Source organism: Aulonocara sp. 'chitande type north' Nkhata Bay, linkage group LG6, assembly GCF_057382095.1.
Source record: "Aulonocara sp. 'chitande type north' Nkhata Bay isolate Kocher_YH1m ecotype deep benthic linkage group LG6, A_spYH_male_GT1.1, whole genome shotgun sequence".
Lineage (NCBI taxonomy): Eukaryota > Metazoa > Chordata > Actinopteri > Cichliformes > Cichlidae > Aulonocara > Aulonocara sp. 'chitande type north' Nkhata Bay.
This window is the reverse complement of record NC_141349.1, coordinates 27603407-27624610: the sequence shown is the minus strand read 5'-3', so window position 1 is coordinate 27624610 and position 21204 is coordinate 27603407. Positions and strand designations below refer to the sequence as shown.

General features: G+C 40.2%; 1 protein-coding gene across 6 annotated transcripts; it reads right to left on the bottom strand.

The window, feature by feature from the left end:
• Positions 1-743: 743 nt before the first annotated feature.
• LOC147327973 (ATP-sensitive inward rectifier potassium channel 12-like) lies at positions 744-20957 on the bottom strand. Of its 6 annotated transcripts, XM_086296034.1 has the most exons (5): positions 19825-20957; positions 13615-13797; positions 11981-12239; positions 3649-3827; positions 744-3124 (listed from the first exon to the last, which is right to left on the bottom strand). In XM_086296034.1, the coding sequence occupies exons 4-5, from the start codon at positions 3738-3740 to the stop codon at positions 1525-1527; spliced, it is 1692 nt and encodes a 563-aa protein (XP_086152160.1). In that variant the 5' UTR covers positions 3741-3827; positions 11981-12239; positions 13615-13797; positions 19825-20957; the 3' UTR covers positions 744-1524. The 6 variants fall into 6 exon arrangements, with proteins under 6 accessions (XP_086152160.1, XP_086152159.1, XP_086152161.1 ...); XM_086296033.1 differs by lacking the exon at positions 13615-13797 and having other exon boundaries at positions 11981-12242; XM_086296035.1 differs by lacking the exon at positions 13615-13797.
• Between the last annotated feature and the right edge of the window lie 247 nt (positions 20958-21204).

Below are 21204 nucleotides of genomic sequence, written 5' to 3'. Positions count from 1 at the left end.
AACTTAGACACTGCTGGGTGACATTCGTCTATCCTGGCCTGAAAGGAGACGCTACCGGTAGACTGCAGCGAGAACTGCCAGCATCTGAGCCAGCCAGACTCTGTCTCTCTCATCATGGTTATCTAAATGCAACGCACAGTAATAGCAGGTTTTGTAATAAGGTAAATCGCGCTAACATAATATGCAATGCTAATTGATTAGTTACCTGCAGTATTAACGGGAGAGGACGTGGAAACGCTACCGCTGCTGCTGGGTTGAGCTTCGCTAGTCCGGAGCGGATCAAAAACACGACATTCGTTGAAAGCAATCGCGTGTTTTTTGAGCAAATGCTTTTGCATATTCGTAGTGTTTCCTCCCTTTGATGAAATCTCTACTTTGCAAGTATTGCACGTTGCCCTGTTGTCATCCTTTCTCATAAAGTGTAACCAAACTTTTGAGCGTTTGTGCCGCTCAGGCGCCGTGTTTCCTACTGGGTAAAAGACGCTACTCAACGTGATGACGTCATTCGGGGCGACTGGAATCGATAAGGGAATCGTTTTTAAAAGTGGCAAACGATTCCAAGGAATTGAAACAGTGGGAACCGGTTCTCAACAAGAACCGGTTTTCGATACCCATCCCTAAACATCACAACACATAATAAGGCTAAAAGTATGTCGTAATTGGACTGATCAAAGTGGTAAATGACACGAAAGCTGTAAAATTATTTGAAAATGTGAAATAATTTCGAGACTGACGAGAGGCAGTTCCAGTCATAACAGTACATACTGCTGTTTATTAGGTGGTTTTGTTCATAGAAAACATAACACAGTTGCAAAGTGTTTGTGTTTGTTGAAAAAAAGTAAGAGTAAAGTGCTCGTTCATCGTGTGCACAGGTTTGAATTGTATAGTGTGGTTCTGGATTTCATCTGTGCTTTGTTAGCGCTAAAGAATATACAGTGATGAACTTCGAAAGAAAAGAGAGAGAGAAGTGCTTACTTATCAGATGTGAAATGCAGCAGAATTCAGGCAAGAAGACAGAAGATGAAAATGCAGAAGTAATTTATTTTTACACAAAGAAAGCAAGTGTGTTAAAGTTTGAAGCATTTGCGTCATGCTTAATTTTTTTTTTATCCTGTAGCTATCTGCATATGATGTCAACTCATTATAAAGTTAAAATAAAACTATATCATATTTACAAAAACAAAAATGAATGGAAATCAATAACAGAAAGCTTAGTTGCGCCTAAAACACAGGTCACACAGAAACAGACAAGTAAGCAATTGAACGTTCAGGGTAACTCATGATTGAAGACAATTACCTCGTCACCGTGTTTAAAAGCAGGTGAGCTGTGCGGTTCGACAGATGTTGATGTTACACTGAAAGTGTGCATTATCTGAAACCATGTGAACTAAAAGTTGTGTGTATTTTCGCAAGACGTGTGTGCTTTATTGCGTTCACCGTCTTTTATTTTTTACAAGAGTTCAATACTTTGGTTGGGTGCACGCAAAGAGAGGAAATAAATGGAAGAGCAGTCATTACCAGTGATTAAACTCCTGACTCTCTGCTGATGTATAAAGGTAGAGCAGGCTGTAGCCTGTCAAGGCTGATCTGATTTTCTGTGTCCAGAACACATAACATCTCCACTCTCTGCTCTTCCACAAATGTCTCCTTGAAACCTAAATCGCCCAGCTGCTCCTTTGGATCTTTCTCATCCTCATCATCCCCACAGCACAAAGCTACCTCATTCTCGTAGCAGAAAGCACTGGGAGAGTGTGAGCCCAGTAGGCGATGACTCGCCCTCGGAGCAAACGGTGAGGGGGACTGAGAGCAGCTCGAGCTGGAGGATGAGGAGTGCCCCCTGTGACCCATCATCTGGTTCAGTTCCCTGGCACTGCAAATAGGTGTAGATGGCACTTCATAGGTCTTATGGAAGCGGGAATAGTCCACATGGTAGCGATCACCCTTCTCAAACACCACAGGCTCAAAGCGGTGACCCCAAAGGATCTCCTTAGCCAAGTAGGAGCTGCGAGCCTGAGTGGTCATAGCTGTCGCCTCCACCATGCCCTCCAGGATGACCACAATCTCAAAGTCCTCCTTCTGCAAGTCATTGCGGTTCAGGTTATACAGAGGACTGTTCTTGTTGATCTCGTGGACCACCACCAGCGGCGACACCAGAAACAGCCGATCCAGTCCGTCATCATAGCCGACATCGATGTCCGTTTGCTCCAAGGGGAGGTATTCGCCCTCTGTAGTCACATAGGGCTTTATGAGCTGAGCACGGACGTGGGCCTCTACAATGTGGCTTTTGCGCATGTTCCCCAGCCGCCACATGAGGCACAGCTTCCCGTCTCGCAGAGCGATGACAGCATGATGCGAGAACAGCAAGGTCTGCGCCCGCTTTTTGGGCCGCACCATCTTTGCCATGATGGTCCCTATCATGAAGGAGTCAATAATGCAGCCCACAATGGACTGCACCACAACGGTCACCACTGCAAACGGACACTCTTCGGTGACACACCGGAAACCGTATCCAATGGTGGTCTGGGTCTCTATGGAGAAGAGGAATGCCCCAATGAAACCCTGGATGTGGAGAATACATGGCTGCCACTCGGTTTTTCCTTCCTCTGCGCTACTTCGAGCATCTCCGTCCTTATCAGGGATGCGAATGTCAAAGTCTCCATGAGCGTATGCCACTCCCCAGAAGATCAGGCCAAACAGCAGCCAAGACAGAAGGAAGGTGGTGGTGAAGATGAGCAGGAGGTAGCGCCAGCGTATGTCCACACAAGTGGTGAAGATGTCAGCCAGGTATCGTCGTGGTTTATCCTCCATGTTGTTGAAAACCACGTTGCACTGGCCGTTTTTCTTCACAAAGCGACTGCGCACACGCCCGATGCCCAGATCCAGGCCCAGGCGGCATGAAGGTGAAGCTCGGCAGCTGTTGTGGACAATCGGATCATTTGTCACCCTCAGAGACAGAGCCCCTCTTCCGTCATCGCTTCCGGGACACTCTCCTCCTCCCCCTCCTCCTTCCTCACCTCGCATGCAGGTCCCGGATAGCGTTTGCTGGCTCAGAGGACTGTGTCCATTGTGGAGGCCCAGGCTGGAGATCTTCAGGGCATCTTCATCTGTGGAAACGATGCTGTATCTGGAAGAAAAATGAAGGAAAAAAAAGAAAAAAAAATGAGTCTAAATAAATTCTTAATTAGTAGTTTATGGAGCCTAAAATGAAAACTGCTGTTTTAGATTTTATCATCCACCTGTATCAACAGTATGAATGGTTGCATCAAGCTAACTTTGACTGATAATGACTGATTACATTTGTTCGAACAAATATGAATAAACCCACATGACACAGACAGGAATTAAAAAACTCTCTCATGTGTCCAGAAAACTAGTATAAAAGCAGATATAAATACAGGCTGTATCAACTTTAATCTATATTCTGCAGCCGTACTAATCCTTGCATCATTAAGCCTGTAATTCAATTTTTTAAAACTTGGAGTAAAGCTGTGCATCTGTTTCAATCTAACGCTTTGATTTTGTGGTTTACTTTTAATATATCTGTGTTTAAAAGGCTACTAATGAATGGACATACTTTGCCAAATTGAAAGGAAGAAATGTTCTAAAAGCTGCATCCACTGACATAGTTTCAGTCCCATTACCTCTTACCTGTTGACCCGCACCGCTCCCATGGCACCGGTGATCATCAGGCTGTATCTGCGGGGGCAGTAATGTAGGTTGGGGCGGGTAGTTCCAACCATTAACGTACTGTTGCTGAACAGGGAGGCAGTATGAGCTCAGGTGTGACTTGCGTTTGTTATCAGCACTGTGCTCTCTTGGTGCATTTTCTGTGAATGTAGAGGACAAAGAGGAGCCGTGCTGAAGTTTTTTAGAATATGAGAATACATCAAAATTTGAGCACAGATCACAGCATATAAAACGCAACAACTTATGGAGGGGAAACTGAACATAGCTCATTCCTGGGAATTCCTAGGAATATGATAGCCCCCGAGGGTCCAGGAATTAACCATCTTCAGTTTCCCCTCCATCATTTCCATCGTTATATATAGATATATAAAAGGCACTGATGTACAACACCTACACATCATACAACACATCAATAAATCCATAATTAATGATCCAATGATATTATTCACACGATTATGATTCCCACTGCCCCTTCCCATGTCATTCCATCACATTATAAAAAATTCTGTCAGCAGTAAAATGGACAGTCCTGTCTTCTTCAGTAACATTCATGAACATTATTGCCAGCTCTAATGCAGCTTATTCAGTTGTTTTACTGTAAACCTTCTGCACCATTCCTCTGGCAAATCTAGAGGATTGCTGCATTACATTTTAATGCACCAATTTAAATTCCTGAGAATTTCTTTAACACTGAACATTCGGATAATTTTCACCTGTCTGTTTATCACTCGCAGTCTACATTATCACTCACTGGACACTTTATTAGGTACACCTGCATAGTTGGTCATTAAACAATGAACCAATCTCCAGCATCTTCAGTTCACAGCCAAATCCATGCCACGAAGAATAAGGGCAGATCCGGAGTCAAGTGAATATACATTCATTCACCACACAAATATGTTCTGATGTGATAAAATAAAGATTGAAAAAGCAGCAACATAAAAAATAACAATTTCGCTAGTTTAGACTTTTTAATGGAGAATAACAACCTAAAGCAATCTCAAAGACACTGAAGATAGTACGACTGATTCTCACTGGACCGTGAATATTTGTAATAAAGTAATGACATCTCGTCAAATGGGGGCTAACACACAAACAGAAGACAAGAATCTCCCACAGCCCACCATCCATAGTTCCATAAAAAAGGTCAAAAATTCACAATCAAAAATCCCTCACAAACTTTGGCCTTTCCTAATGCATGGAGCAGACCAGACAGTTTTGTATAATGACAGCACATTGATTAGGTCCTTGCTAGTGATTAGCCTTAGGGACCTTCAGGCCAAACCAGGGGTGGAAAACCAGGCAGGCTGTGGAAGGGACAAAGGTTTTAAGAGATGAATCAGTGGTAATCTACTGTTAGAGGAACAATTGATTCGCTGTTTTGGCCTGATGACAGGGTTATGTCAGCAAACCGGGAACCAGGATGAACAAAAACCACAGGGTTGCATAACCAGTAGAGGGCCAGTCACACGCAACACAACAGGCCGTTAGTGGTTTATGTTTTATTGTACATGAATCACTTTGGCTGATGTGAATTAGGCCTGCATTAATGAAAGAGCAGAAATGGATTGTCTTGGGAAAACTTTTGACAACTGTAGTTTAAAAGCCTCCGTTCGATATCGCCGTTACGTCAATAACAAGCACATGCCCCGCTACACATTTTAACACACATGAGCACACACACGCAAGCAGATTTTGATGGGATTGGATGTCGTGTAATGAACCCTTGTATGCAACGGTTCCACGCTCGTGTTACACAAAGGACAGATGTTATGAACTGGCTGCTCAGTGGCTGGATAAAGGATGATCTTCTATTGGATAATCCCAAGAGGGCAGATGATTACATCATCTTAACTCTCACAGCTGGAGGAGGGAACCTTTACTTATGGAGTTCTTAAAGACGTCAGGCAGTATGCCATGCCACATGGGTCAGACCCGTGTGAGTGTCAACGAGTTCATTTGTTGGCTAAGGCGAGCACGACACAGTTCACAGACTGGTCTGTTTGGCCTGCATTTATAATGGGAAAATTACTCTTTCTTGTTGCCCTGACTTATTGTAGATTTGTTATATTTTGACTAAATTTTGTTTAGAATTGTCAGCAGAAACATGTCGTTAATAACGCTATTATATTTGCTTCTTTAGGCTTTGCAGTTTTACATGACATGCTGTTTTGTTTCGCTTCTCAAGATAAAGTTTGTTTTGTTTTTGATGATTTACAGTTTTTCCAAATATCAATAATTTCATCTTAAATTGACTAGTATTGACATTCACACACACACACCCAATGCCATACTGACATGATAACTTCACACAAATGCTGTTGATTTGTTGTTCATCTCTCATTCCAACACATCACAGAGGTGCTCTGTTGGTTTGAGCGGGCCATTTAAGTAAAGGGAACTCATTGCCATTTTCAAGAAACCAGTTTGAGGTGATTTAAACTTTGCGACATGGTGCGTTATCCTGCTGGAAGCAGCCAACAGAATGACATGGTCAGCAAAAATACTTAGGTAAGCTTTGCCATTTAAACGATGCTAAGTTTGTACTAAGACGCCTAAAGTGTCCCAGATATTCCCCCCACACCATTACACCACTGATAGCAGCCTGAGCTACTGATGCAAGGCGAGACACAGCTATGTTGTTGACACCAAATTCTGACCTGCAATCTAAATTAAGACTCATTGGACGAGGCAACATTTTTCCAGACTTCTTCAGGTTTCATTTATTTTGTGTTCAGAGATGCTCTTCTGCATACCTTGATTTTAATGACTGTTATTTAACTTACTACCTTTCTTTCAGCTCAAAGCAGCCTGGCCATTCTCCTCTGACATCTGACATCAGCATAGCATTTTCAACCAGAGAACTGCCGCTCGCCAGATATTTTCTCTTTTTTGAAACCAATGCTGTTCTCTCTTTTGAACAGCAGCCACAACCATACCATGCTGAACCTCTGCAGGACAGCTAGATCGTGTCTGCATACCCAAATGCAAGGACTTGCTGCCATGTATTTGGATGATTAGACATTTGGATTGAACAGGGACATGTAGTTAAATTATCTGTGAGTGCATATACCCTTGTGCTTTTCACATTTAAGCGAGCACTCAGAATGCTTTTAACTCCACGCCACATTCATGAAGCACGTTATTCTATACGTTTAAGGATATTTCTTACTTTCATGCACACATTTACTCCGATGGATACATCAGGACTAATCTGGGGTTCAACATCTTGCCCAAGGACACCTTGAAAAACAAATTCACCCTTTCCACCTCCCTTATATTAGTGCTTCAGCCACATTCACAAAATCCATTTATTACTTCTGTTTTCTTGATTAAACTGAACTGCCTATCCTTAGTGGTTAAAGATTGTTTCTTTTTTATTACAATGGTGGAAATTAAAATTATAAGTTTATTATGCTTTATTTCGTTTGTTTTTAAGTTTTAGTCAATGTCAGAAATAAAGAAGATTTTAGGTTTTAAAGAGCGGACAACACTACTCAAAAATATAAATAAATAACTAAAAATCAATTTACAACAAGGTTTGAAGATATGAATGGGCATGGATATAATAAAACAAAAAAATGATAACTCTCAAACTATTAGCCCCCCAACAAAACTTTTTTTTTGTAGTTGTAGTTAAGCCTTTGAAGCCATGTTGGCTGATCTGTTCGCTCACAGTGTCCAAAATAAGGGAAATACCTTGCAGTATTTATAGTACAGCACAGCACAGCAGTATAGTGTTGTTGCCATGGTGATCATCATTTTGACAAAGCCATAGACACATCTTTCAGTGAACGCAGTTGAATACAGTTCAATGTATTTAATGATTATAGAAGTAGTGGTTTCACAAAACCAAGTTCACCTTCTAGGAGTGCAGGCGAAACTCCTGATGCTTCAGAAAATGCTGTCACTTTATTGGGCTGTTAGAAAAATATTCTGCTCTATGACAATAAAAACATAAAAGAACATTACAAGTTTCATAAAACAAGCTTTGTTCTTACTAAAACACGAACAAAACAGCTATGGAAGTAAACATCATGAAATACAGGCCCATTTTTGTTTCCACCAGTTACGAAATGAGTAAAAATAAAATAAGGTAGTTTGAACAACCCCTTTACTTTAAATACGAGCCTTTACCATCATGTAACACATGTTAAATTGCATCCATCAGCTACGAATATGAAACACTTCCTGTGTGGTGTCTCTTTAGGCTGCCTAAATGTGACACAAACTACTTAAAATTCCTTCCAGCTTTAGTCAAAATGCTGAACTGTGGTGCTAAAACCTAAACCACATGTACATAAAATATACAGCATGTACATGTGGATTCAAATAATCCTAGCAATTTGAAATTCACTGCAATTCTTCGCTGAATTAATGTCTCCTTAAGGTATGTCCACATATCACTTATCATGTATCGCTTTGAACCTGACCGTTTGTCACTAATGGACATTCAAGGCCCCTGTTGCCTAGGTAACCGTCTATTACACTGCTATATGTCATTCAGTGGTTTGCGTCCCCTCGAAGTTGAGAAAAGTTTACCACAGACCTGCTCACTACCTTTTCCTGTGTCCTCTAAGTAAAACAACGGACTGTAGCGCGATGTCACTTTTGGATATTTGTACTTTCTCTTCTATTTTCTTATTCCTCATCATTAGTCAGTTACTGTTTTTTATGCATGCTGGTTCCTTTTCCCCAGCTGACAGTAGTCCAGGGAGAGAGCTACAGTAATTGATGATCATAGTTAGTGTATTAGCTGTCGCCATAGGAACATCTCTCCTCTCAAAGGGACTGACTTGCTGTGCCCTGTGTGTTTGTGTGTGATGATGATTTATCCTGTGAGACAGGACGAGATAAACTGACAGAGAGGAGAGAGCCATCCACAGAATCGCACCGAAACTCAACAGGGATACAGCACAGTGCATGACAAAGCTCTACAAGATTAATATTATTATTAAATACTGTGTCAAAGACTCTGAGAGGGATGCTCATGCATGACGTAGCTCTTATTCAACTACGTCAGCCAAGCCAAACTTTCATATTCCAACATAATAATCCCATGCAGAGGAGAGGATGGAGGAAGCCCTCTTCAAATAACAGATTACTACTTCCCTTAATCCCTCGATTCAAACAACAATACGAAAGGTGGATGGCAGTAGCTTTATGACCTGGCTTAAGCCCTTTTGTGTAATCTGATCATGTAATCTGACATCTGAGAAGAGGGGAATGAGAAAAAAGAAACACACAGATAAAGAAATAGGGAAAGAAACAAAGAAATAAAGGTTTACAGGTGCAAGGTCACTTGAGGTGGCCAAAGAGTGGGAAAAAATACAGATTAAGATGAAGAGATTATAACATCAGAGGATGTTACTATAAAGTGTAATGCCATTTGCATAAAATTAGAAGATTTACACACACACACACACACACACACACACACACACACACACACACACACACACACACACACACACACACACACACACACACACACACACACACGTGTATTCTGCACCCTGTTTTTGTATTTCTTCCTTCTGCCTGTGTAAAGGCTTTTTAATAAAGAAATGTGCGAGAGAACTGGCACGCTTTTGGGTGTGACTTTTTTTTTTTGATGTCCTCTATTTTTCTGTATTTCTGTACAAGATGTTCTTAAGTGAGAAGGACCTACATATCCCTGAGGACAGCACTGGCTCTACACTCTGTCCAAGTTAAAAAAAATAGGATCTTGATCACTCAGCAGACCTGACCACACACACACACACACACACACACACACACACACACACACACACACACACACACACACACACACACACACACGAAATAAGCAGTGACTAGTTGAAACTGTTGAAAAGGTTTAGTCTTAACTAGAATTATAGTCTTCTACATATACAAGCCAGTGGTTAAAGTAAGTGCTGGTAACAGCTGCTGGACTAGCATACTGCTGGTATTACATTGCCCAGCACCACTGTATGACCAAATACTGCACTTTCTACTTCACACAATTTATTGTAAAGATAATAAAAAATAATCAACAGCTCCAACACTAAAGTGATCAACAGCAATGAATCATTAATTATGATCCAATAAGAATATATATGTGATTTTGAAATGTGTAACATAACGAGTATGTTTGCTTTATTTAATTAAAATATTTTTGTTTGTATAACTTTTTGTGCACTATTAAGCGATTGAAGTACACTGCAGAAAGTTCCATAAAAATTCTGTATTATGAACCATCTTAAAGAGAAGGAATTTTCTGAATACAATTTTTCTGAATGTTTTTTTGTATTTTTAACCAGACCTTGAATTTGATTATTTACAGAGATGCAACCTTAATAAATAGATCATGTGCCATCAGAAGATTATTAGGGTATTCTCCTTTTTCTTACTTTTGTTTTTGTTTTTAAACATATAGGAATATAACTTTTACTTAAATAAAAATGTACATACTTTTTTTTTTTACACTTTTAAAACAATTGCTGTGTCCAACACATACAAAAATAAAAACATCAACAGGACATGCAACATCAAACATCAACAGGCTGTGCATGAAGCAGAGAATCTTGCCCAGTTTTTCTACACTGACTTTTAAATCTCATTAAGTATTTGGATTTCCTGTGCTGCACCCCTGCCCCTGTTCCTCGTGGACCCGTGTGTCACCCCAATTGCAAAACCCTGGAAACGTCCCTGCGCTTACCAGACTCATGGCTTCATGGACCTCACAATAATGAACACAGGCAAATCAGCTCAAGTAAATGGAAAAAAAAGGGAAGAATGGTTTCCTTTCTAAGGATGCAGCTGCTGTGATAGTTGGTGGATGGTTGTTCAGTGTCGTGATTTTCACTGTTCAATTTGGAGAATGAACAATGAACAGTCTGTCTGTAAACTTTAATTACACACAGTGGTGGAATCTAATCTTTATTTTTAAACTTCTGTTCTTTTCAGTTTCTGCTTCAATTTTGTACATTTCAGAAAAAATATTACTCTTCTCACTTCACTTTTACTTCCCTTTAGAGTGCATTAGATAAACATACTGGTTTATATGACCTCACACCTGTATTTTTGCTCTGTAATAGAGATGTGGATGAAGCCAAACTCTAGTCATTAATCTTGAGACCTTTGACTTGACAGGAAAACAAAAACTGGCAACTGGACTTTGATTTTATTACCACCGACTTCTGACTTCACTTGAACATTTGCCTTTGATTGTGGGGCGATCGTGGCTCAAGAGTTGGGAGTTCGCCTTGTAATCGGAAGGTTGCCGGTTCGAGCCCCAGCTTGGACAGTCTCGGTCGTTGTGTCCTTGGGCAAGACACTTCACCCGTTGCCTACTGGTGGTGGTCAGAGGGCCCGGTGGCGCCAGTGTCCGGCAGCCTCGCCTCTGTCAGTGCGCCCCAGGGTGGCTGTGGCTACAATGTAGCTTGCCATCACCAGTGTGTGAATGTGTGTGTGAATGGGTGGATGACTGGATATGTAAAGCGCTTTGGGGTCCTTAGGGACTAGTAAAGCGCTATATAAATACAGGCCATTTACCATTTACCATTTGATTGACTTGATATCCTGCTGATAATGAACAGGGACTGAAACTCAAGGGAATGAATTTTGCTGGTATTTGAGTGACAACTGAACTATGGCATCAGCACTTTCAATATTAAAAACATTAAAACATTTAAAACATATAAGATTAAGTTTCCATCTCTGCTCCATCCATCCCTGCAGGAGAAGGTCTAACAAGCCGATCAATGGTTCACACAGTGCACACAAAAGTTATGACGGGGCAGTTTTCAAACAAAGCTGCAACTATGACGTGTGTCCGTTTCATTGAGGCCACAGGAGCTGTCCAGTGCTGAAAATCAATCCAAAGCCTGCAGGAATAATTGACAGCTGGGAGGTGGAGGAGGAGGAGGGTGGTGAGAGCGGAATACTATCCTAACCTTGAAAATGATGTAGTCCTTTGAAATCTTTTCCTCTATCTGTTTGCCCTGCCCACATTTATTACAGTTGACTTATTCAGTAGCGTCAGGGTTTCGTTTAAGTATTGATTACATTTTCTCGGTAGTTAATTAGTTAGTTAGAACAGGGAAAAAAGAAGTGCAGCAGAGCCTACGAAGGTGGCAGCTCCTTATAATGCACTTTTAAAGAGATCTAGACTTGGGTGAGGAAAGGAAATACGCTGGGCTAAAAGCTTACATGTCATTGTTCCATCATTATAAACTTAAAACACTTCTTATGACTAAGACCTTCCCTGTGGGGGAACAAACATAAAGATGGAGCTTTAAACACTCACCTTTGTGTTATTGCAGACTGAATTAGTAGTTTCATCCTCCAAAAAAAAAAAGAAACTTGAGTGGATTTACAGTCTCTGCCGCTCTCCCCTCTTTTTCTTCCTTGCTTCCCTTTAATAGAGAAACACCTATGTCATGAATACGCTCCAAGAGTTGTCTTGCACAAACTTGCACATGCCTCCATCCTGAGCTTGGGCTTGTTGCTCCATAGTAGCTGATGAGAGCTGCTCCAGCCTGGTGGTTGTGCATCTGCCCTGATCCCTGCTAGCGTGAGTGTGTGGGAGAGAGGGAGGGAGGGAGGGAGAGCGAGAGAGAGAGAGAGAGAGAGAGCTCTGATTATGATCCTATTTATATGTGCTATTGTTTTCCCCAGAGAGTGGAGATGTGGACTGTATAATTTAGACTTTAGCCCACTCAGGCAGATACTGAGACTCGCATCCAAAAAAAAAAAGAAAAAAAGAAAACAAAAGATAAACACCAGTGAAGACTTTTGTAATCCTGACAAAATCCTGTAGAAATAGAAGAAGTGTCTGTGAAGCATTTTAGTGTGTGTTTATATGGAATAAGGACACAACATGACTTTTCTTGTGTAATATCAAAGCTATTCCTTAAATGCTTCAGTGGAAATTATCCCCACTTTAGATGCATGTTTGGAACATCTACAGTTTCATCTTCTTACTGGGAAAACTGCTAAATTTATTCTGTATGATTACACCGATTTGCCTATTTATTAGGAACACATATCTATGGCTAATACATACGATAACACATACAATCAGTCCTGCTCAGGTTCTGTTTTGACCTGAGTGAAAACAAAAGAAAATAAAATCACAAATTTTATGTGTAATATTGATTCTAATTACAAAAACCTTGTCAGAGATTATTTTGAATTAGGATATTAAGAAGCTCTGGTGTTGCCAGGACACTTTGTCTGCTTGATTGAAAGTATTATTATGCTCAATATGTCTTTCTGGTATGATAACCTGACTGAAAAAAAAGGAAGAGACCGGACAGGATTGTCAGAAGTGCAGAAATATTTATAGGTTCACAGCAAACCTTGATCTGTAATCATCTGTAGCATTGTGCCATTTTCAGGGAAGCCCATTGTTGCTAATCAAGGACACGTCTTTATTCTGATTTTGAATTAATACTCTAGAGGATGGCATTATAGGGTTAATAGCAGAACTGTCATATTACTCTGCATCACATATAACAAAGTGGTGTACATGCAAAGAGGAGACCACGGTATTCTTCAGTTACACTGGTGTGGGTCTCAGTCATCGATCTGGCTATTGAAAAGACAACAAACAAAAAAGACTTGCAGCTTTACTTTGACATATGACATCTGGCTTAGCTGACTTCATGTTAATCAGGTTTCATATTAAAAAGAAAATCCTGCTATGGTTGATGGTAATGTTATGAGTTTTACTGAAATGTATTCATAAATCAGTTTGAGTCTGAAATTTCAATAAAAAGAATCAGAGATTACTAAATTTAATGCAGCTTATGTTGAGGAAAGATAAAGGTGTACTATTTTACTGGATGTGTGAAAATTTTCCTTTTTTTAATGCAGCCATTAGGATTCTCAGCTGCTAGAGCAAGAATAAGAATGCAGGGTACACAGTGGATAGCGCACCTATCACTGGAGGGGGACCAAAGTCTCTGCACAAAACTTTTTGGCCATTAAATCTCTGTGCGTGGACTCTCCATGCTCACCTCTGCAGATAGCCTCTGTGTCCAGGTTTTGGTTGTGCAGAGTTCTCGTGCTCTTCAAATCAGTGTTGTCACTTCACGCCAGCTTACAGTCAGCAATCGATGCCTCATATTAACACATGTGGATATAAAAAGTCTTCAGTAGTCAACAAAAATATACATAGCAACATGCTGGACGCTCAGCTATTTACAGGCATAGCACACCGACACACAGGATCTGACTGGTTTTGAATCATTTAAAGCTTCTTTAAAGGTAGACAACAAGAGGATACTGTAAATGGCACATGCTTTACAACCAAGTTGACACACAAAACGGATCTCTTCCATTTTTTTTGCAGGATACAAATGGCTTGCACTGTCAACCCTGATGACTGAACAACCAGTCTTTTGACAAGAAGAGTGGTGGAAGAGGGTAATCACTACAAACCTTCCACCGGTTCAGTTCTTGCTCCTCTAAGAACCCACCATAAATTATGTGAGACTAAATAAAATGGAACTTTTGTTGCTGCTCCCAACTCATTTGTATTTTTCATTTGATTAAGTGTTATTCAAGTGAGATTAACATCTGGTTTAACAGGTTACATAACAATGTTTGTGTCAACAGCCTGGAAACTTCAACTGAAAATTTGGAAATAAAAATCTAAAGCCTCTAAGTTGCAGATAAATTAAACTCGACACTTAAAAGAAAATTGAGCTGCAGCTATTATGACCACATGATTTTTTTTTAATTTCTCACCAAATTTAAGACAAATCACATTTTGTCCATTCACGCACTTTCACATGCGCGTTTGCATTTGTGTGTGTGGGTGGGGGGGTGGGGGGTATGCTGAATAAACAGAGCACCTGTCTGCCAAAATAATCTCTCCTTCTTTGGTTTCTTATAAGCGTCCATCCCAGAAATAGACAGAACAGGCTGCTACAGTGGCCAAAACCATGTTGTGCTTGTTCTGCACAGATTGAACTATCAATCTGTGTAAATAAATAAAGCATTAATAATAAATCAAAACAAGCAGTGCTTATTGTGCGTTGTCATTCATTTCCAAACGACTGTGCAAGGCCAGCTTTATGGCCTTTTATTTCAGACCTCTTTGAAGTGTTATTGCCAATTAGACACAATTCTTTAGTTTCCATGGAAACCTTATTTTTCCCTTCTTTCTTTTGCACATAAATACACAAACGCGCTCGCCAAATGGTTTATTTTTAAAAACTCCTTACTTTCTAGTCATGAGACAGCAGGTGGGCGTTACATCGCATGAGGAGGTGTTGGGTTGCAGTAAAATAGGACTAAGTAGTGTAGGCACAGAGGTCAGAGGTCAGGGAATCAAGTAAGTGAGTACACAGAGGGACAAAGTGGGCCGACAATAACTCGAAGGAACAGCGTGTGCTGCCTCTAAGAGGTCTGAATGAAACTAAACTTGTTATTACTGTTTTGCCCATTAAAGGCAGGAGTGTGATGATTCACAAAGTTTCACAATCAAAAACAAGGTGGCATTTACACTTGAATGTGGGTTACACATGAAAGCAGTAGAATAATAATCACGTGACAGATCTTTATTGTACACTGTAAAAATTTGTCTGTTAAATTTGCACTGAGAATGGCCAGAATTAATCTAGGAGGCTATACTATACTTAAGTACTCATAAAGCAGTTATTTAATGTATTGCAATTTGTATGATTTTGATTACATTCTGTGTTATGTTTCTGAGTTTCTTCTCTTCTTGCACTAAGGTGTGTTGCATTTCTCCTACCCACTTTAGATGATACTGTTAAGGGAATGTTACTCTACTTACCCATTCAGCCATGAATACACCTGACTAACATTCAAGTGACTGAGTCGGGTCATTTATGGGGTATATTTATTTTCCCCTTTTGTCATTTTTTATTTTTTATTGTCATTGGGGCGATCGTGGTTCAGGGGGTTGGGAAGCTCATCTTGTAACCGGAAGGTTGCCGGTTCGATCCCCAGCTCTGTCTGGCTTGGTCATTGTGTTCCTGGGCAAGATACTTCACCTACTTGTTGGCCAGAGGGGCCGATGGCGCGATATGGCAGCGTCCCAGCTGTCAGTAGCTGTGGCCACAAATTTAGCTTCCCTCCACAAGTGTGTGGATGTGAGAGTGAATGAATAGTGGAATTGTAAAGTGCTTTGAGAGTCTTGAAAAGCACTATATAAATGCAATCCATTATTATAAAACGTTTCTTCCTAAATGTTCTCCTCCTAAATTTATTTATAGATTTTTTTTAAAACTTTTGTATTAAGAAAATCCACTCAAAGTAATATATATACGTATATATAGCTTGGTAGCTTTTGCAACCACAGCCCTAGCCCCTAGGTGGCCCTTACAAAGATGCAGGTTACAGTCACTTTATGCTGACTTTACTTTTCAAACCAAGGGACTACTTTACTTTTTTCTGTTTTGGTTTTGCAGACACATGACCACTAGCCACACAACATTTACTAGTCCACAGTTTTTGGCTATGTGACAATCATTGTGACAACATTAAGTCACACACAGTGACCATCTGGCAACCATATGCTGCTGGGGAGAAAGTGTTTATGCCTAGTCAGCCATTAAAAACCTTCCTGTGATTGTTTTCTTCACTATCGCTACGGTCATAGTTTTTTTTTTTTTGTTTGTTTTTTTTTAAGTGACAGACTTGTGTATCAGGGGCGATTCTAGGATCAGAGCTTTGGGGGTGCTGAGCACCCAGAGAGCTGCCCAGCCAGGCAAGATAAACTTTACTCGTCACGATGAGACTTCTTCCCTGGCTCTGTCAGTCCCTGCATCCTTAAATGTCTCCAGTTGTCCCGAGTTCCCTCTGACTGTCTCCTTGGTGCATTTAAACCCCTGTTCCTCCCTGTCCTCATCGTCTTTTGTCTTCATCTCCGTTATCAGTCATCATAATTTTACCATCTCTGTGCAAGTCTGCAAATTTCTTTATTAAATCATAGGATTCTTAAATTCATCAAGTCTCTCTGTGCCTGGGTCCTCGTCACAAAACATGACATCATTGTTTTGTACATTTTAACACAATTTAATCCCCACATTTGTGAAAGAAAAGCAAAACACTTTTTTAAATAGGCTGTATAAATTTCAATGGGAGCAACAGGACAGTCAAATGTCGCTGATTTTACTACAGAGCAGGACGGATTGTAGAGTAGCAAACATTGTCAGAAAACAAGTTTTCAACACTGCAGGTTACCTGGGTGTAATGTTTTTCAGCTAAAAAGAGTCATGGTCTGATAACTACCTAACAATATAAAGAGTAACTGAAGGTTAAATGCAGCTAATATGTCCTGTTTTAAGCCAGGCACTTACACCTCTGCTCTGCTACATCTCAGCCACCATCGCTCTGGCACCAAGGGTGCTAGAGCCAGAGTAGGGGAGAGGCGAGCTGGAACAAACCATTTTGGGAGGGGGGGGGGGGGGGGGGGGGGGGGGAATCTGTACTTTTGTTGTTAAAATGTTACGTCTCAACCAAGTACTGTATGCTTTTTACATTTCTAGTAGTGTCACACAAACAGCAAATATTTTCAGAGAAGTAAGAAATCTTTGGGGGTGCTTTGATTCATTTCGGGGGTGCTGAAGCACCCCTAAAAATGGGCTAAAGTCGCCCCTGTTGTGTATAAATACTCACCAGCTACTCTTCAAACTTTAGAGAAACTGTGAAAAGTGTGACGCCTACTGGAAATGGAGACAAGTTGCCTTCAAAGTAAAAGTTCTGCCCTGCAGATGTTGCCTGCAGTTCTGACCCACAACTTTTACTTTGAAAGCGAACATTCTCCATTTCCAGTTTGTGTTGAAGACTTTATTAAGACGTACTAGTACCTCCTGGGCTAGTAGTTCACGAGTACATGAAAAACTGCAGGAAGCTGTGACAACCAAAGCATTCACTAAGAGCCTTTTGATGTTATATGTAAAGTTAGGGTATTAATAAAGACCTGGGTAGGGACAGAAATGATCTTGAGCTTAAATCTTGTTTAAAACACAAGATTTAAGCTTTGGTTTCATGGTTGCCATGGTAATGTCTCTTAGCTTTCTCTGACAAAATAGTGCTTCATGCACAAAATATACTTCCTATTGAAATGCATTACTTACAAATTCATGCTTACTAACACACGTGAAAAAAGGGTGACAAGTTGCATTCATCAACACAAAATGGATGTCACATCACAGCAATCTAAAGACAAAATAACTAAAATAAACATCAAAGTATGTTTAAACCGATTCTTTTAGCTTAAATATAAAACTCTGTATTACACTAAAATGTGTGGTAGGTTGCTGTTAATTATTTTTCTTTCTTTAGAGGACTAAGCATTCACAGTATTTAGTGGTTTTCACACTAAATTGTGCATTAAAGGACTTAATTTCTGGTATTTTACAGCAGTTTGTTACAGTGCAAAAGCCTGAAGCTGAAAACAGCCGGAGGATCCTCTTACAGCCATCCTATAAATACCAAATACTGTGTCTAACAGAAAGGCCTGTAATTAGTGAAGGGAAGACTGTCACTGCTGCCAACAGAGCCACCTGTGTATAGATATAGCACCCATATAGGTGGCAGTGGGATATCAATTCATTTTAGTGACATGTTTTGCTGCAGGCAAGTCTCTGTTTCAGACATCACTTTTTCCCTTCAAAAGCACCCACACATTTTCCCACAGCAAACCTAATTGAGAAGGTCAACGATGGAAATTATCACCAAAAGCCCTCAACACCTTTTTAATAACTCATCTCTTTAGTCCTTTTTAAGTTTGATAAGCAGTTGATGGGAGCTATTTTCTGTAGTGCTGTTCGTCTCTGTGGCCCAGCTTGATGACTCCCCCTCAAATGCCACGAGAGCCAATTTACACAGAAGCAGGCGGCTGCCTCATTTCTCACTTTGAGAACTGATCCAGGTCAACATGTTTTTAGAAAAGCAGGCCGGGAGGGTGGGGGACAGGAGGCGGTTGAGGGCGGCCAGCATTGTTCCCAGTGCATGAATACATTTTATAAAAGGAAATTCCAAATAAGATCTGTACACAACGTTGTGATTAATAGCGGAAAAAGGCATTCACACGTCCCTGTTTAGCGTATTTTGTTTTCATCCGACTTCAAAACAAATTTAATGAGACTGAAACAAAAACAAGTACAAATAGAAACAAGTACTCTAAATCTCAGTCTCTCCAGTCTGTGATCTGTGAACTCAGTGGAGTCGAAAAGCTTTTTAGACTCTATTTTATTGTTTATTTCTTTTTCTGTTGGTTTTATTTGACGTGAAGCACTTTGTCTGAATTTGTATAAATTTACTTACTTACAAATGTAAATGTTATGTCAATGTTTCTCAAGCTCACTGTTTGCCCCCTTCCTGATTTCTTAATTTCTTTCCATATTTGTTACACACTAGTGTTTCAGATCATCAAACAAACCTTCCACACTCAGACCTGACATCAACAGAGACATTTCTAAGCCCTCGGGTTTCCAGTAAACTGTGGCAAGAGGTATCTTCAACAAATGGAGAAACTTGGAACAGGAGTAAACCTTCCCAGTGGGAAGAGTGACCGACCTACCAAAATTACTCCAAGCACACACCAATGACTCATCCACAGTGTTGGGAAGGTTACTTTTAAAATGTATTCCACTACAGAATACAGAATACATGCCCCAAAATGTATTTTGTAACGTATTCTGTTACGTTACTCAATGAGAGTAATCTATTCTGAATACTTTGCATTACTTAATGTATTATCATTCTTTTTTACAACTACATGAATGTACTATTGCTTTGTGATTTATTACTATTACTGAAGGCTACTCGCCATACCAACACCAACTAGATTTTTAAATCTTAATATAAAATGAGTAACAGTAGGTGGACATTAGGTAAGGCTGCACTTTTTGAGGCGATCTCGTATAGAAAACTATTCCACGTGTAAATAAAACAGGTCCGCGGCTCCGAACCATAGTAAAGGGACCTCTAGCTAATGCGTCAGGTTCCGTGTCGGCTCGTAGCCGAAAACTAGCTTTACTTTGTTGTCTGGGTCAACTTTGCTAGCGAGAGACAGAGAGAGCCGTTGAAAGACTGCTCCAACGGAACTTATTGTTTCGGAGGAAAACATGAACACGGTGTACAGTCGAGTCTTAATAGCTTACTTACAACTGGGCTCGTCATGCACTCTTTTCTTTTTGGCTGCAGTGGTTATTATATTTACATGCTTCCAGCTCCCGTTTCTGGTCAGTGACAGCTCGTACTTTTCGACTCTCCTTTTTCTCCCTCCCTGGCACTCACGGACATAACGGGTGTAGCAGTCCATCCTCCCTGCAGCACGGACTACACTACCCATCAGGCTGCATTCTTTAGGGAAATGCCTGTAAGACTCTGCCTATTGCCTTCATATTAAATCATTTTTAAAAATATTTCTTTACGTCATTATAAGACACAAGACTGAGACACAGGCATTAGAGCCTCTTTTGTTTGGGTTTCCACCGGCATGGAATTACCAAAAATAGAGATAGCATAGCCTAAAATATGAAACAGGAAAAGACCGCCGTGTAATCCCTTTATTTCAACAAAGTAACTGTATTCTGAATACCACCTTTTTGAATGGTAACTGTTACTCATATTTTGTATTTTAAATACCTAACGGCGGTACATGTATTCTGTTACTCCCCAACACTGCTCATCCAGTAGATCTAAAAAGAACCCAGAACAACATCTAAAGAATTGCAGGCCTCGCTTAAGGTCAAGGTCAGAGTTCATGATTCAAAAATTAGAAAGAGACTGGGCAAAAATCGCATCCATGGGAGAATTGTACGGCCAAAATCACTGCTGATCAAAAAGAACTCAAAGGTTCGTCTAGCATTTGCCAAAAAAAAAAAAGATCTCGATGATCCCCAAGACTTTTATACTCTGTGGACTGACAAGAGAAAAAGTTTCACTCTTTGGAAGGTTTAAGTCAAGTTAAATCTGACATAAAAATAACAGAGCATTAAAAAAAAAACAAAAAAAAAACATCATAGCAACAGTCAAACATGGCGGTGGTAGTGTGATGGTCTGAGGCTGCTTTGTATCTTCAGGACCTGGATGACTTGCTGTAATTGATGGAACCATGAATTCTGCTAATACACCCGCGAGTCCACCTATAAATGGTTCAATAAAGAACAAAAAAACAAATAAAGAACAAAACAAAGGTTTTAGAGAGGCCTAGTCCAGAATTTTGAAACTCCTTAAACAGGATGTTCATGCTCGAAAACCTTCCAGTGCATTTGACAAAAGCATAAAGAGTTCCTCCACAGTGATTTCAGAAAAAAATATTTTACATAAACAGCTGGTAAATATGTTTTGACACATTGGACGGATTCATTGTTTTGCTTCATTATGAATAATATGGTATCCATGCAAGTATAGCGAGAGATATTAATTCATACACCAATTATGAATGCTAAACATAAGGGAAGAGTTAAAATGTGTTACAGTGTGAAGTAAATTATTGTTAAGGCTATTTATGAAGTATTTGCTATTTCACCATGGCAGATG